Below are 15,322 nucleotides of genomic sequence, written 5' to 3'. Positions count from 1 at the left end.
TCTCAGAAATTTGTAAAGGAAGTCCATGCACCATTGCTTTGGTTTTTGGTTTTTGGTTTTTGGTTTCCCTTTTCTAAGAGCTAATGCAGAATGACTAGTATTATGAACTCAGACTTTTGATATACTTTCTTTTAATGATGAAGATCATTATGCTTCAACCCTATTCCATAGGGAATGGAGTGGCTCAGAGAAGGGGTCCCTAAAGTTCATAAATAAAGATATGATGGGAGGTAATGGGCCTAAAAATATGATTCATGGCTGCTTACAGGTGTTATCAGGCACGTAGGGGATGCCTTAAAAGACCACTCCTCCAAGTCCAGAGGCCGGGTTTGTGCTATAGGAATTGCTCCATGGGGCATCGTGGAAAATAAGGAAGACCTGGTTGGAAAGGATGTAAGTGTTTTCTTCCCAGATATTGGCAATTTTTTTTTAAATCAAAGTCCTTATTTTCAGATAATTGTGGATTCCTCTGCAGTTGTAAGAAATAATAGAGGTCCCATATGCCCTTGCCCCCCTTCCCCAATGGTAACATCTTACAAAACTATGGTACAGTATCACAGGCAGGATATTGACATTGATACAGCCAAGATGCAGAACATTTCCATCACCACTAGGATCACTCATGTTGCCCTTTAATATCCATACCTAATTCATTCCCAGCCCTATTACCTCCTTAACCCCTGGCAGCCACCAATCTGCCCCTTATATCTATAATTTTATTATTCCAATAATGTTCTATAAATGGGATCATGTACTCGTAACCTTAAGGATTTTTTTTTTACTCCACATTCCTAGAGATCCATCCAAGTGGTCATGTGTATCAATAGTTCATTCCTTTTTATTACTGAGTGGTATTCCATGGTATGGATGTACCATTGTTTGTTTAGCCACATACCTGTTCAAGTGCATCTGAGTTGTTTCCAGTTTGTCTGTCACAAATGACGCTACCACAAACATCCATGTACAGGATTTTGTGTTACTGTCAGTTTTTATTTCTCTGCAGTAAATGCCCAGGAATGCAAGTGCTGGGCCATCACTATCTAAAATGCTGGGTTGTCATTATCTAAAATAACTTATTTTTTCTAATGTAATATAGAAATTTACAAAAAGAAATTCTTCAATAGAGAGGACAGGGAAGTAGAAGTCGGTTTAAGTGCACAATTAGACCCAGCAGCCACTGTACACATATGTGTTCTTCCTGCTTCCCCTGTGGGTCTTCACGTCTGAGTTCTGCAGCTCGGATTTGTGTTGTGCATTTTGTCAGGTAACGAGAGTGTACCAGACCATGTCCAACCCCCTGAGCAAGCTCTCATTGCTCAACAACTCGCACACTCACTTCATCCTGGCTGACAACGGTACCCTGGGCAAATACGGTGCTGAGGTGAAGCTGCGGAGGCAGCTGGAAAAGCACATCTCTCTGCAGAAGATTAACACAAGTAAGTTCCAGGGAAGGCCATGGGCGCTGGGCTGCCGCTGCTGCCATGAAACCCGGGCTAAAAGGAAACTTCCCAAGGGTGTTGAGAGCTTTCACCTTGATTCTTATCAGATCAACAGATCAACAGACTTGTCTAGCCCCCTCACCCTGGCCACCTGTCAAATCACAATCCCTGAGCTGTATGGTGATGCTCTGCCCCAGGTTCACAGGGAGGGACGGTGCAAGAAACAACCCTGCAGCGGTTGCCATGGTGATGGCATTGCCCACCACGTTGCCCAGTATAATTACCGTAGTTATTTTTGTAATGTCTGAACAGGAAGAAAACTTCTCACTCAAAGACATAGTAGGATTCCTTCCATCAACTAAGTGTTAGTGTGATCGTTACATTAGATAGTTGTGTAGACTAAGGCGGGCTGGGTGGGGAAACCTGTAGACACGGTTGCAGGAACCGTCTGCTCCTCAGGGATCCACCTGTGCTGGTCCAGATGGTACAGCCCTGCAGTGGAGCTGCCGCCCACAGGAAGATGGTGAGGTCAAGCTTAAGAGAAAGGAACAAACCGCAACCAGATGAAACAATACCAGTTAGAATGAAAATAACCGGTGTCATCTCTTGGAACACGTTCATACTCCAGCGGTTCTTATTGCCAAAATATTATGAAAAGATTTTAAAGAGTATTTTGTTTTTACCATTACTGATAAGATTTTTGTGAAAGCCACTCTAAGCCCTGGAGATGGTCATTGTCAAGGTTAATGAGGGGGCCTATAGTGGTTAGAACACTTGCCTGCTAAGGGGACTGTGGATTTCCAAGATTCAAATCTCAATTGATAAACTGCTTGAAGACTGACTTTTTTGTTCTCACATTTTTCATTGTCTTGGACTTGTAAGTTTTCACACTACCCAACTTCATCTGGCCATGTGACTTGTGGGCTTCCCTTTGTCATCCTTTGCCTAGGGCTCTGAGTGGGGCAGGGACAGCAAAGGGGTGCTCAGTCGTCACCTCTCACAGCTTGGAGCTTTGGGGAGTCCAGCGTAAACCAAGAAGAACCAATTTTACCCTGTTTCAAGAAAATAAAGTGATTTGGCTCCCTATTCCTGAGGATCTAGAATGGCAAGCCTTGATTGGGTTGGGAATCTCAAAGGCAGGGTCCACATCATCTTGATCCATTTTTCCAGTATCTGTTGGCCAGGGCCTGGCACAAGGCAGACCCTAAGTGCATATTCACTGAAATGAACTTAACTGAGATTATCCTGGTGGGAGAAGACAAAGGTGTTCAAAAAAATTTTAAGACTTCCTGACTATAGAAATGCATCAGGGAAGCAAACCAGAAACTCTGAATTTGGCCACTTGAAATGTTTAGATTTCCTCCTCCTATGCTAGCAGATTTTATCTGAAGGCCTTCAGAACTATGAGACAAAGGACATTTCTCCTACTTGCCATTCATTAAAATGCTTGTCAAGTAACTCCCATCACAACCAAGGGACCCTGGGTGAAACATGCTCAACATATAACCTTGTCCTGCCCAGTCTGGGGTAAAATTGTTAAGTAGACAAATGTGTCTTGGTGGTTCCTCCACTCCCACTGTCTTCGCTCTCCAGAATCTCCGGTTCTTGGAGTCTTCCAGCTACCTCCTGCTTTTCAGAGTTCACCCTGTGGGTTCTGCCTCCCTAAGTTAGCTTATTCCTCCTGGGTCCTTGAAGAGTCCTATTATCTGACGGAGATAGAGGGAGGACTCGGGGAACATGTTAGTCACTGACGGGCTGATGATGGTGGCCCAAGTTTGCCCTCCCAGGTAATGTGTGCTGTGACATCGGTCTCTACGATGAATGTGTTTTATGTTGCAGGACTGGGGCAGGGTGTGCCCCTCGTGGGCCTGGTGGTGGAAGGAGGCCCTAACGTGGTTTCCATTGTCTTGGAATATCTCCGAGAAGACCCTCCGGTCCCCGTGGTGGTTTGCGATGGCAGTGGACGAGCCTCGGACATTCTGTCTTTTGCACACAAGTACTGTGAAGAAGGAGGGTAGGATTTCTGATGTGCTACAGAGGGTGGGTTTTTAACTGCCTTCTTGTCAGGCCAAGAAGAAATCTTTAATGATACATTTAGCCATTCCAAAAATGCTAAATAATGAAGATTTACTAGAGCTCTCCCATTTTCTGAGGTCAGCATGTGAGGGAGCCGTGAAGAGCATGATGTTTCTTACGGAATTCTTTCTCTAGGGGCAGTACACTCTCCTCCAACTGCATTTTCCCTTATAAGGTTTTCAACAAGCCTGGAATTTAGGACACGTGTGAATGCAGTTTTTGACTGCAGTCCCTTTTTGTCTACTACCCTGGGATTCCCTCCAATGGTAAAGTTTCAAGTCAAAGACACCAGACGGACATAGAGCTGTCTGATTTATTCCCGTACAGATTTAACTCGTGCTGTTTTCTTCCCTTTCGCGTTTCCTTTGAACAGGGTAATAAATGAATCCCTCAAGGATCAGCTTCTAGTTACCATTCAGAAAACATTTAATTGCAACAAGACCCAATCGCATCAGCTGTTTGCAATTATAATGGAGTGCATGAAAAAGAAAGAACTCGTAAGTGTCTTGAGTTTATTTCCAAACCAGCTCCACAGAGAGAATTATGTTTCCTTGCTAATTCTACCCATGTGTGCATGATGGACTTGTTCATATTTTAGTTTAGGCTTTGCCAAGGGGCAGTTTACAAATCCCTACCAAACTGGCCGTTTTGCCCACGTGATGGAAGCAGAATACGCATGCGCAGAGGAGGGACCCGGGTGCTTTCAGATCTTAGCAAACGTCAGGTGACACCATGCCACATCACATCAATTCTGAGGTTTATGACATTAATCATATGTAAAGGCTTGAGGGGTGACAGACACACCCTTTTAGATGTGCTTACAAAATTCTGTTCCTTCACTTTCCAAATACAGTAATTATTTCCCACTCCTTGCCCTCCCAAATTATGCTGGTAGGAGAATACACTCATAAGGCAGCCCCTCAAAATTCTAAATCTACAAATTTCCTACGAATGGAGCATGTTTCTGAGTAGAAATGATTGTGTCATCTCTGATAGCGATTTAGATATTGGAGTACATAGATCCTGAATGGGCTTTTTCCTCTTGAGGGTGTTGAAGCAGATTGGGTAAAATAATAAAATAGGGATCCAGGCAAGGACTCAGAGCCTGGATGGGCAATGCTGTCCCTCGTGGAAATGAAAAGCACCTGGTTTAAAATTATTGCACTCTCAGAATCATTGCATCACATGTCAGGCTCTATGGTCCTTTTTCTTTTTTTTAAAGATTTTATTTAGTTATTTGACAGAGAGAGACACAGCGAGAGAGGGACCACAAGCAGGGGGAGTGGGAGAGGGAGAAGTTGGCTTCCCGCCGAGCAGGGAGCCCAACGCGGGGCTCGATCCCAGGACCCCGGGATCATGACCTGAGCCAAAGGCAGATGCTCAATGACTGAACCACCCAGGCGCCCTTCTATGGTCCTTTTTTAAAAAAAAAACACCCCAGTTCTCCCTTTCATTTTCAACTTGGCTTTACCTATCTTTTCATGATTAACCCGTTTTCAGGTCACCGTGTTTAGGATGGGTGCCGAGGGTCAGCAAGACATCGAGATGGCAATTTTAACTGCCCTGTTGAAAGGTGAGCTCTCAGGAAAGAGCGAGAAATGCCCAGGAATGCAAGTGCTGGCCTAGCCTGGGGCTTTGCTCATGGCCAGGAAACCCCACTCCCTCTTCTGCCAGGAACTGTGTCTATTGGTGATAGAATCCCCAGCCCACCAGGGTGCCTAGAGTTATCTCAGTATAATGCCATGGAGAATGACAAAGTTCATGATGGGTTTCCCGGGAAGGCGTGTTTTCTGTGGGTGCCAATGGCCCGTGATGGCTGAAGGCAGACCAGTTTCTATTTGTCTATCATTAAGGGTTTCCTCATAGAGGTGACCATGAACCATTTTTCATTTGTTATCACTGCATCCCACAGGATTGTGTTCAATTTCCCCATCCCGCTCCTAATGACAGGCTGCGACCTGGCCACTCATGGGGTCGCTCTAGGACACACATTTCCTCCATGCCTCTTGGCTATTCTGGGACAATAAGGGAGCAGACAGGAGAGAGGAGAATGTCACCATCGGGCCAGAGGCCTGGTAGTCCTGTGCTGGTCTCCTTGCTGCTGGGGGCTCTTGCTCTTGGCCTGTACTCACCTTTGGCTTGGAGGGGCAGCACCTCTTGCCCTGGCCTGGCAGATGCCAGGGCAGTCCCAGGGCTCCTGCCCTCTTGCAGATGAGGGTCCTGGAGTCACTGGGTACCTCCTCTGTCCCTTCCAGGGAGACCAAGCCAAGTAGGCATGGAAAGAGGTTGCCCCCAACCTCCTCCCAGGCAACTCTTTGAGAATATGAAGTTCTTAGCTTTGGGGCCTGAGTAGTCACTCAGAGGCAAGAGAAAAGACAGGAGTGCTTGGTTCCAGGCTGGTGTGAGCCAACCCAGGGAAGCCCATGCTCACCACCCAGCACCTGCCAAACCAGGGCGGTCCAGGCCTGGAGTGAGAAAAGCCTCATTTCTTGCCTTTCCAGGAACAAACGCGTCGGCCCCAGACCAGCTGAGCTTGGCACTGGCTTGGAACCGCGTCGACATAGCACGAAGCCAGATCTTTGTCTTTGGGCCCCACTGGCCGGTGAAAATAAGTGTTTCTCATTTTATACCATTTACCATGACCTTGTACAGATGATATATTAGTATGTTCTCCCTCGTGACACAGATCTTAGGAAATTATCTGGGGTTTCTGATGATCCCATGTATAATCATTAGGATCATTAGGAGCTGTTGCTGTTTAACTTCAAAGAACCAGCAAGAAGAGCTACTAGCAGTAGTTACAGATTCAGATCCGTGCTCTTGAAGAAATAAACAGTAAATATTTTATCTTCGCTGGTGAAAAGTGGGGCTTACCCTTTTCAAGAATAAGAAGAAAGAAGATAGCCCATTAAAATTAAATACAATGATTGCACTGACAGCATTTTTTTAAAAATTCAGTTCCATGGTACCCTGGAGGCCTAGAGAATCCTCTGTGTGTGTTTGTGTGTGTGTGTGTGTGTGTGGTCTTTGGGGTGTGGGGTGTATGAGTCTGTGTGTAGCATGTATGTGGGTGTATGTTATGTGGGTGTGTGTTATGTGGGTGTGGTGTGGTGTGTAGTGGGATGTGCATGTATGGTTTAGTGTGTGTGTGGTATATATCTGGGGTATCTGTGTGTGTGTGATATGCATAATGTGTGAGAGGATGTTTGTGTGTGTGATACGGTTGTATATGTGGGGGTGGTGGGGGGATGTGTGCAGAATAAGCATATGTGGTAAACAGCTCTAGGCTTTCTTACTTCCTGATGGTTCCATTCTCATGCCAGCCTATTTTCATCTCATGAATGCAATACCTGAGGATACAAATTGGATTTGTGTAAGTCCTCTTCTGTTCCCTAAATTATCTCTGTTTTTCTCCCTGGTCAGCTGCTCCCATGAAGTTCATTTTGTCTTTTTCTGTTGCAGACCTTGGCCTATCCATCCCCATTTCAGAGTGAGGGATGAGACTAATTAGTGTAGGAAGCCTACTTTGTCACCGAACAGCTTTGCTTTGCCCTGTGCAGATTGGAACAGACTAGTGAAGCTCTGGGCCTCTCTAAGCAGGTCCCTCCAATTCTTTAACAGCTATTCTTGAGTTTCTGCCTGGGGATGAAGCCCAGGAATGCTGTTATTCTGCGCCTGCCCACTGGGCTGGTGGCCTGGCACACAAGAGGGGATGAGTGGTCTCCTGCTCTGTAGACAGTCCTTCCACTAATCACCATGCTTTCCACCCATCACTAACTCTCATTCTTTAAAAATCTGGTCCCACCTCTACTGCTACCTCCACGTTACTCCTTCTGGGCTTCAGCTTCCTCTCCATGGTTTTCACTGCCCATCAGTATTTCCAGAAATTTGTTAATAGCTCTTGTCTGCCTCTTCTTGAAATATATTTTTCTCTCTCATTTTCTCTCTTCTGCAGTCATTTCCATGGGGAGAGAGTGCAAGCAGGAGACGTGATCAAGACTGCAACCTGGAACCAAAATCCTTCTGTCTCCCCACAATGCAGTATATGGTCTCCAAAATCTTCCTTTAATGGTTGAAGCACTCGATTAACTATGTGGCTGTGAATCTATAGTTTTTCTAGAATTCTTGACATAATAGAGAACTCATGGTAGGGAGGACTTGATAATTACTACATGACAAAGCAATCTTAGGTCTTATTTGTTATATTTTACTAGTCAATATTTTTCTATCTAGGTTTTTTGTTAAGTACAAAAATCAAAACTGTCCCAACAAAACTCTTTGTTGAAGGGTTTTGTTAAAAACAACAACAGCAGAGAGAGAGGGAGTATTTTGATATGTACATATAATAAGGTAATTTATTTATATTGAGTCTCAAAAACTTGGACTAGCAATTTTTTTAAGGGAATAGGCCAAACTCAGTCTGAGCATCCAAGAGCAAGGTTTGGGGTGTGGGGTGTGGGGATCTCTAGACCACTGCCCATTTTAAAGACAAAATCTACAAGCCTTAGCCAGCCTCACTGAGATTTTTGAAACAGAAAGAAATGTCCGCTTAATTTTCAGGATGAGAACTATTTAATTGGCTACCATCTGTAGGCAAGGGCTTGCCCTTGGTAAAACACATGAGCTAGAATCTTAAATTCAAAGTAGAAATTGATAATAATGCCTGATGTTTAGATCATACACTGTGCTTTACCCCATGTGTTCACATCCATAAGCATTACAGCCTTCACAACTCTGAAATAGATCTGATTGTCCTCATTTTATAGTTTGGAAAAAAATTGATGCTCTCAAGAGGTTAAACATATTTTCCCAAGTTTACTCATCATACTTCTAAATAGCATATAGATCAGAGAAGAAGTCTCAAGAGAAATTTTAAAATATTTTCAACTAAATGAAAATGAAAATACAACTTAGCAAAATTTGTGGGAAGCAGCAAAGGCACTGCTTAGAGGGAAATTTCTAGCATTGAATGCATATATTAGAATAAAAATTAAAGCACAAATCAATAACATTGAAAACGTGAAATCAATAGAGAAAATCAACAAAACCAAATCTAGTTATTTGAAAAGATCAATAAAATTAATAAGCCTCTAGCCAGGCTAACTGAGAATACTAATATCAAAAATGAAAGCGGGAACATCAATACAGACCCCATGGACATTAAAAGGATAATAAATGAATATTATGAACAACATCCCCAGCAAATGATTGTTTAACCTGTATTTGAGGCTGCAAAGAGGAATTTCCTCTCTCCAGACATGGTCCATGCCATCCCATATCCTTTTAAAAGAGTAGTGCCCACAAATTAACACCTTGTGCAGCCCAGAGTATGACTGCCACTTGCCTTGTTCTGGAGCTACACTTCTAGTAATACAGCAATATATAATCATTCACTTGTACTAAGTTTCCACCTGCAGAAATTCCCAAGAGTTGTATCATGCTCACACCTGATAAACCACACCTTGCAGTTCTGAGGTTAGCTGTTCTTGGGCCCAGGTGGACCCGGGTGGAAGACATCATTCCTTGTTACATCTCAACTTGCTAGATTCAGTCCATCTTGTCAACCTATCAAAATATTTAAAATTGAAATTATGTCGCTCAATGTACTTACTATCTCACTTTCCTCTCAGCCTACTCAAATGCTGCAAGACCTTACCTACCCTCTCTCCAGCCTGTCACACCTCTCTTATTATTTGTGATTCCTCCAGAATGGCTGTTTTCAAGGTATTCTAGTTAGAAGAGCCCTTTCTACAAGTGGCATCTTGAGTAGAGCAGCAACATACATAGTAGGTAAGAGCCCACCCAGTTGGCCACCTCCCCCCAGGCAGTGCCTGAAGCCCCTTCTCAAAATAAAGAATTCTACTGGCCCAGGCTAAAAGCTACCCCTCTAAGATTACCAACCATGCTCTTAGAATCCTAGGGTATAACCCTTGGAGGAAGAATGGGTGAGCTTGTTTGAGCATCTAGGAATTCTCTCACGATGCCTGACCACATCTACTCCATCTTTAATTCTCTCCAATGGCAAAGACAGAAGTTAAAAGAGAAAAGGAGGGATTCTGCTCTTCTCATTCACCCAGCAGCAACAAATGGTAGAACTAATCTCTTCTTTGGCTTTCTTGAACCAAACCAAACTTTTAAAAAAAAAAAAAATCTATGTTTTTACTCATTCATTTACTTAACAAATTTTGGTCAACAACTTCTGGTGTGCCAGGCCACTGTGCTAAGTTCTGGGGACACAGGGATGAATAAAACAGACCTGCCACAGCCCTTACAGAACTCTCTGTGTGGTGTTGGTAAGGACATGGTGTGGGAGGGAGGGCAAGAAAAGGGAGGCAGACAAGAAACAGATAATCAAATGAATAAATATTGGATCATAAATTATAGTAATTGCTAAGAAGGAAAAATGCACATTTCCATGAGACAGAATGTGGGGGATGGGAGGGCTACTTTTTTATTGAGACACCAGGCAAGACCTTGCTGGAAAAGTAGAACTAACACTGAGACCTAACAGGTGACTAGATGCTGGCTGGTGAAGACTGAGGGGTGAGCCCCTTCCATACAGAGAGAAGAGCATGTAAAGGGCCTGAGGCAAGAAAGAACCGGACATTTTCAAATAATTTATTGAAGAGAGAAAAAAGGCCAGTGTGGCTGAAATGCAGAGTGAGCAGGGGGTGACTCAGGAGGAGGCTGCAAGTCAACTAGGAGCAGTGCATTACAGAGTACTGCAGACCAGGTATAGGACAGAGGCTGGGGCCAAGAGCTTGGGGAACAACTTAAGGACTTTTCTTTTTTTGAGCAACAATAAATATTATCTCACACATTGTCCATGGGTCAGGAATTTGGGAATGGCTCAGCTGGATAGTTCAGGCTCAGGGGCTCTCATGAGATTGTAATTAAGCAATAGACTTGGGCTGCCATAATTTGAAGGCTTGACTGGGGCTGGAGGATCCTCTTCAGGATGGCTCACGGAATAGTTGGCAAGCTGATGCTGGTTGTTGACCTCAGTTTCTCCCCACATGAACTCTCCATAGGGATGCTTGAAGCTCTTCACAATAGGATGGCTGGCAATTTTTGCTCTTCCTTCCAGTCTTTCACCCTTTGTTACCTCAACTGCTGTATCATCCTGTTTTTGTTTTTGTTTTTTCACCCAATCTGCTTATTGTGGTAAAATACATTTATTTTTTTTTTTAAGATTTTATTTATTTATTTGAAATAGAGAGAGCATAAGTAGGGGGAGCAGCAAGGGGAGGGAGAGGGAGAAGCAGGCTCACCGAGCAGGGAGCCCAATGCGGGGCTCAATCCCAGGACCCTGGGATCATGACCTGAGCCAAAGGCAGACGCTTAATGACTGAACCACCCAGGAGCCGCTATTGCGGTAAAAGACATTTAAATAAAATTTACCATCTTAAACATTTTGAAGAGTACAGTTCAGTGGCATTAAATACATGCCCATTGTGGTACAAACATCACCATCCATCCACAGATTCTTCATCTTGTAAAACTAAAATTCTATACTTGTGAAACAATAACTCCCCATTTCCTATTTCCCCCAGCCCCTGGCACCCCATTCTACTGTCACTATGAATTTGACCACTTTAAATACCTCATACAAGTGAAATCATACAGTATTTATCCTTTTGTGACTGACATATTTCACTTAGCTTAATATACTCAAGGTTCATTTCTGTTCTGGTATGTATTAGGATTTCGTTCCTTTCCAAGGCTTAATCATATTCTGTTGTATGTATAGACCACATTTTCTTATCCATTCATCCATCAGTGGACACTTGGGTTACTTCCACATTTTGGCTATTTTTAATAACACTGCTATGAACATGGGTGCACAAATACCTCTTTGAGACCCTGTTTTCAATTATTTTGGATATATACCCAGAAATGGAATTGCTGGATCATATGGTTATTCTATTTTTAATTTTCTTGAGGAGCTGCCAAACTTTTTGATGGCAGCTGCACCATTTTACATTTCCTCCAACAGTGCACAAGGATTCCAGTTTTGCCACATTCTTGCCAACACTTGTTTTTGATAGGGGTCCTCTCATTGTGGTTTTGATTTGCATTTCTTTAATGATTAATGATGTTGAGCATCCTTTCTTGTACTTGGGCATTTGCAGATATTCTTTTAAGAAATGCCTATTCAAGTTCTTTTCTTGATTTTGAGTCAGTCTGGGTTTTGTTGTTGTCGAGTTTTAGGAGTTTTCTATAAATTCTAGATATTAATCTCTTATCAGATATGTGATTTGCAAATATGTTCTTCATTAGGTGTGTTGCCTTTACTTTGTTGATACTCTCTGTGAATGCACAAGTTGTTAATTTTGATGAAGTCTCATTTGCCTATTTTTTCTTTCACTGCCTTTGGCACCATATCCAAGAAGTCATTGCCACATCCAATGTCATGAAGCTTTGCCTTAGTTTTTCTTCCAAAAGATTTGTAGTTTTAACTTTTACATTTAGATTTTTGACCCATTTTGGGTTAATTTTTATATAGGATGTTAGATAGGGTCCAGCTTCATTCTTTTATGTGTGAATGTCCAGTTTTCCCAGCACCATTTGTTGAATGCTGTGTCACAGTTTCCCTGAGGATTATAATAGTCTTGTCTACATGAGGAATCAGCCAGGACATTCATCCACATCTATGTGTTGACCAGGAACCACACAAACATGCATGGTGTCCTCAATACGATCTCTGCCCTGCCCTACTTAAGGATTTTAAGCAGGAGAGTTACATGATCTCATTTACATTTTTAGGATCATTCTGGATTTAATGTGGAAAATGCATTGGATGGGTACAATGGCAGATGGGAGGAGCCCTGTTAATAGGCTACTGAAGTAATTCAGGAGAGAGACATCACCTTGGGCTGGAGCAGAGGCAGGGAAGTCAAGAATGGGACAGAATAAAGCAATATTTAGCATTAAACACAATTGCACTTTGAGATAGATTAATCATGGAGGAGGGCAGTGTGGGGAGTGAGATGTCAGCAATCATCCTCAATTCTCTGGCTTGCCACTTCATTGAGTTAAAGGACACTGGAAGACGAACAGGTTGAAGGGAGTGGTTTTGAGTGTGGATTTGGACATTATGAGCTGAAAGATCAGCCTGGGAGACATCCAGGTGGAGGTGCTAAGTTGGCAGCAGGAACTCTAGGAAGAGACACGGACTGAGGCTAGAAAGGACAGGTCATGTGCAAATACATGGGGACCAGCAGTATGGGCCTCAATAAGGTTGTTGAGGGAGAGTACGGAAGAAAGGAAGGGGGCTGAGGACAGAGCCCTAAAGAGCCTCAGCAGTTACAGCCTGTGCTAAGAAGCAGTGGCCTGATAGGAAAGCCGGAGCATGCAGACAGCAGAGTCAGATGCGCTAAGAGCCCAGCATAAGGACTGGGAAACACTCGTGGGGTGGCACCAGAACAGCCATCCATGGCCATGGCCAGAGCCATGGACAGATGGGAAAAACAGCATGGAGTACATGGAGCAGAGCGTGGGAAGGGACGGGATGGAGATTTGCATGCAGTTCACCAGAAGAGTTTGGCCAGAGGCCACGGCGAGTCTGGCCAGATATGACAGCAGCTGGAGAGTCAGCTTTGTTTCAATGTTGGTGTCCCCGCGTCTTCACCAGGGCCATATCCCCCATCACCACATGCATGTTCTCCATGTGACCGGAAGACAGGCCCGGGGGCCAGCTCCCACTTCTGCACTCCCTCCTGTTCTCTGAGTGGAGCACATTCTTCCCTTGATGCGTTCAGCATATCACCACATTGCACACACCTCAGTAACACCCAGGAGGATTTTTTTATCCACCAGTAAGCTCAGCCACAGTTCTATGCACACAGGCCTCCTCAGGTATACCAGATATACCCATTGTCTGAGCTCCCTTCACAGGCATTTTCTCCTCTCTATTAGCAACTTCCCTTTGGTGCCTTTGAACATACCTCTCAGCAAAAACACACCTGAATCAAAATGTCAACCACTTTAAGTACATAAATGTGCTTCATCGAGCCCGTAAGTAACAGTGGTTCATGGTATCAGGGCCTCCTGCAGGCGGCAGGCCTGCAATGGCTGAGTGTGTGCGTGCACGTGTATGTATGTGTGTGCACGTGTGTGCATGTTTGTGCCTGGGTGCCTGTGTGCTTCTATGTGCATGCAGGCGCATGTGCACGTGCGTGTGCACCTGGAGGTGAGGGGGGCCCATGCGCCTGTCTTGGGACAAGGGGCAGCTTTAACATCTTTTCCCATCTCTGCTGTGGACTGCAGCCCCTGGGAAGCCTGGCGCCCCCGACGGATAACAAGGTCGCGGAGAAGGAAAAGAAGCCGCCAACAGCAACCACCAAGGGGGGAAGAGGGAAAGGAAAAGGCAAGAAGAAAGGGAAAGTGAAAGAGGAGGTGGAGGAAGAAACCGACCCCCGGAAGATCGAGCTGCTGAACTGGGTACGTGCAGCCTTTGCTCCCCTTTCCCGGGATCACAGCGATCACAAGTGGGTCACCCTCTTTCTCCAGGGAAAGGGGCAGTCCCTGTTGCCTTTGCTTCAGCCCCACACAGGCCCTGAGTCCCGGGAGGCAGTAGCAGGGCACTAATGGGATATGTCAATATTTCAAAAGGCAATGGTAGGTTTCACAAACGCCAGACATTCCTGCTCTGTGGGAGAACAAAGCCACTCAGGGAGGTGCCCAACATGGGCTCGCTCTGCCTGGCAGACACGTTGATGTTTGATGCCTGAAAATATGGAAAAAAAAACCCAATTATTATAAAACAAACACAGTTCAGGGAACAGAAGAAGGAGCCCACGACTGGGATGTGCAGGTAACAGCACTCATCTGGGCCGGGAGGCTGAACCACACGCTGCACGGTGCTCCTGGCTTGCTGCTCTGAGGACACAGTCAGGAAGGTGCTGGGCCTCTGCGGTGACATGTGACGGGCATTGTCACGGCCACTAACCCTGGTGGCATGCTGCATGCTGCCAGGTTCCAGCCGGCTCCCATGCAGTCATCCTCAGTCAGGAAGACAAACTCTCCCCAGCTGCTCTCTGCAGAAGGCTCCACATTACACTGAATGCTGCCGGTTCCATCACTTTTAAAGGACAGAGGCACACGCAATAGATAATGGCGTATAAAATATTACAATCCACCGCCTCAAAATACATCGTTTATGGAGTCCAGAGCTTGGAGGTTCAAGTACTGATTGTCGTTGCATTTTGCAAAGAATGCTACAGCTTATGTGGTTTTTCTTTCCCATCTTTATTTCAAAAAAGAAGCAAATAAATTCAATTTTAATTAAAACAAAATTGAAACTGGGGAGAGCAGCCATTTTGGCTGTAATTTTGAATCCCCTTCAATTTGTTTTAAAGAGGAGAGAAGGATTTACTTTTCTCCTTTTATCAAGCTTTGATACTTTGATAGGCAAGGTAGGGGCCAAACGGAGAAAAAAGAGGGGAGATGGGGCATATTTACTCAAGACAAACAGCAAAGAGAACCAGGTTCAGCATGCTCTAGGGTCTCGGGGAGGGGGGGTCAGACTGCGTTTTCCCAGATGCTTCCAGTCAGCCTCTTGCTGGAGTCCCTCTGAGAAGCCACTCAGCAGCTCCCTCTTGTTGCTTCGTTCAGGTCAATGCTCTGGAACAAGCCATGCTGGATGCTTTAGTCTTAGATCGAGTGGACTTCGTGAAGCTCCTGATTGAAAACGGAGTGAATATGCAGCACTTTCTCACCATTCCAAGGCTGGAAGAGCTTTACAATACAGTGAGTGTTCTAGAAGGAGGGAGGGCAGAGGGGGAGCTAGCCATCTGATTATATTT

The 15,322-nt window shown here is 44.6% G+C and overlaps 1 protein-coding gene across 1 annotated transcript in view; it reads left to right on the top strand.

Moving 5' to 3' along the window:
- The window catches only part of TRPM1 (transient receptor potential cation channel subfamily M member 1), an 85,681-nt gene that overhangs the window by 10,746 nt on the left and 59,613 nt on the right, over positions 1-15,322 (top strand). The window contains exons 5-12 of the mRNA XM_032391279.1: positions 269-393; positions 1,265-1,436; positions 3,279-3,453; positions 3,889-4,012; positions 5,016-5,088; positions 6,017-6,117; positions 13,785-13,958; positions 15,132-15,266. Of these exons, the coding sequence (XP_032247170.1) occupies positions 269-393; positions 1,265-1,436; positions 3,279-3,453; positions 3,889-4,012; positions 5,016-5,088; positions 6,017-6,117; positions 13,785-13,958; positions 15,132-15,266 (1,079 nt within the window). The remainder of the gene's footprint in view (positions 1-268; positions 394-1,264; positions 1,437-3,278; positions 3,454-3,888; positions 4,013-5,015; positions 5,089-6,016; positions 6,118-13,784; positions 13,959-15,131; positions 15,267-15,322) is intronic.

This window comes from Phoca vitulina, unplaced genomic scaffold, assembly GCF_004348235.1.
Source record: "Phoca vitulina isolate PV1807 unplaced genomic scaffold, GSC_HSeal_1.0 scaffold61, whole genome shotgun sequence".
NCBI classification, from domain to species: Eukaryota; Metazoa; Chordata; class Mammalia; order Carnivora; family Phocidae; genus Phoca; species Phoca vitulina.
The sequence above is the reverse complement of the archived record's forward strand: the minus strand, read 5'-3'. Positions and strand labels throughout refer to the sequence as shown.